Below are 1,969 nucleotides of genomic sequence, written 5' to 3'. Positions count from 1 at the left end.
GTTCAAAAAAACTAATTAAAGAAAGGTCGTGCAACTAAAAACATGAGACATGTCGTGATTACAAATGTCCTCCCCTTCCAATGATTTTTTTTGTTCGATAGAAATGCACAAGAATCATAGAATTCTTGGCAAAAGAAGGTATTTGTATTGTTGTTAAAATTCCATGACTGTGTTTTAGGGAACGGTAAAATAACGGCTGAGTTCGGTTACATATCTTCAAAGGAAGTGTGATCAGCTATGCATGTTTCAACTTTTATCTCTTTGTTGTACCAGATACAAGAAACTAGTGCGGAAAGTGTTCTACAGATGTTTTGCCAGGATGTTGATGTTGGACCTAGTGGATCTAGTGGCCATGCTAATCAAGCTAATCAACAGCAGCATTTTCATCCTGATTGTGACCCTTCCTTGCGTATGTGGTAATTGTTTTCTTTAGCTATTAATACAAGACTACAAGTATGATACCTACCTTATTAACATTAATTATGTTTTTTCATTTTAATATGACTATGAATTATCTCAGCAAAAAAAAATCTTATCAGCAGCTCATACATTAGCAAAATACAAATTGATTTTTAAACCTTCTTTTTGGACATAGTACAGTATATCTGAACTATAGATTGCCACCATGCAAATACAAAAATGAATAAAATGCAACGTGCATCAGAAACTGAAGAATGTCACACTAGAACAACTTGTGCAGAATTAACAAAAAAATTCCTTCTCAAATGTGTTTTTGTCTATTAAACTTTTGCATAACATTATCTGTTAAAATCACAGGTATGATCATGCTTACCTGGATCACTTGAACAAGGAATGAATGGATGGATTAGTTGACGCCTTAGCGGAGATATCCTGCGCTGGGTCGACGTGATAATATTTCAATCCAATTCTCTCTTTTATCCATGATTTCTAAGCTTAACCAACCTATTATGTACTACCAATCAAGAGCTCATGTTGTATTGTACTTTAAATTGAAGAGAAGAATTATCTGATTATGTTGGGTGCTCTCTCATTCTGAATTCAAGTACACTGAAAGGTGCACCTTGTCAGTGACAGTGCATAGCTATAAACAATAAGTCACCACCTAAGGCTGTGACAATCATGCGATGAGATGCTGAGAACTTCTTGTAGAGTAATTTTCATCTTGAATAGGCATGTGCGCATTTCGTAATTCTGTCTGACATGTTTATGTTTATAATTGTTCATAAAAGAGAAATGTAGATGATTAGGACACATACAAGAGTACACTAGTAGAAAACAGGGCATCAGTCCCGGTTCCAGAGGGCCTTTAGTCCCGGTTCTCCAACCAGGACTAAACCATCAAGACTAATGCCCATCACTTTTAGTCTCGGTCATGTTACGAACTGGGACTAAAGGGGCTCCACGTGGCCGCTGTGGGGCATCCAAGCAAGAGGACCTTTAGTCCCAGTTTGTAACACCGACCGGGAGTAAAAGGCAGCCATGGGTCAGCAGCTGCAAGCGTTGGGGTATTTGTTTTTTTAAGGAGGGGTTTAGGGTTTAGGGGTTTTCATATTGTGTTTCCCTCTTTTCTTTTTGTGTTTACCCTTCAATTCTTTTACGTTTGGGGTTTCATTTTTATTTTATGTTTTCCATTCAACTCGACGCTAGCCACTACATATAGCAAATGAAGGAACCATTACAGAACATCATCATGAACATATAAAGAGAGAAGTGACCTCTCTTTCTCCGTGCTTGGTCGAACAACAAGTTTTCGTATATCTATCCGGCACTACTACATATAGTACATGATCATGCATATGTACAATATAACATCTCTTAAGATCCCTAACATCATCTACCAAAATCCCATTGCAATTCCCGATGGTATTCTCGGTCTTCAGGTATGACGTGCTCAACAAAGAATCCCATCAATTCCTCTTCAATTACTCTTATGCGATCATTTGGTAGGAGTTCATTCCGCTTCTCCCAGATCAAATTAAAAGAAAGG

The 1,969-nt window shown here is 37.5% G+C and overlaps 1 protein-coding gene across 2 annotated transcripts in view; it reads left to right on the top strand.

Moving 5' to 3' along the window:
• Positions 1-1,149, top strand: part of LOC119338442 (MADS-box transcription factor 5-like) — a 29,544-nt gene extending 28,395 nt beyond the window's left edge. The window contains exons 7-8 of one of the 2 annotated variants that reach the window (XM_037610767.1): positions 274-409; positions 778-1,149. In XM_037610767.1, the coding sequence (XP_037466664.1) occupies positions 274-409; positions 778-806 (165 nt within the window). In that variant the 3' untranslated portion in view covers positions 807-1,149. Of the gene's footprint in view, positions 1-273; positions 417-777 lie in introns of both variants that reach the window. The other variant, XM_037610766.1, reaches the window with a different exon arrangement.
• Positions 1,150-1,969: the final 820 nt, after the last annotated feature.

The sequence above is a fragment of the Triticum dicoccoides genome, chromosome 7B, assembly GCF_002162155.2.
Source record: "Triticum dicoccoides isolate Atlit2015 ecotype Zavitan chromosome 7B, WEW_v2.0, whole genome shotgun sequence".
NCBI lineage: Eukaryota > Viridiplantae > Streptophyta > Magnoliopsida > Poales > Poaceae > Triticum > Triticum dicoccoides.
Note: the sequence above shows the minus strand (reverse complement) of the source record. Positions and strands in the feature narration are given on the sequence as shown.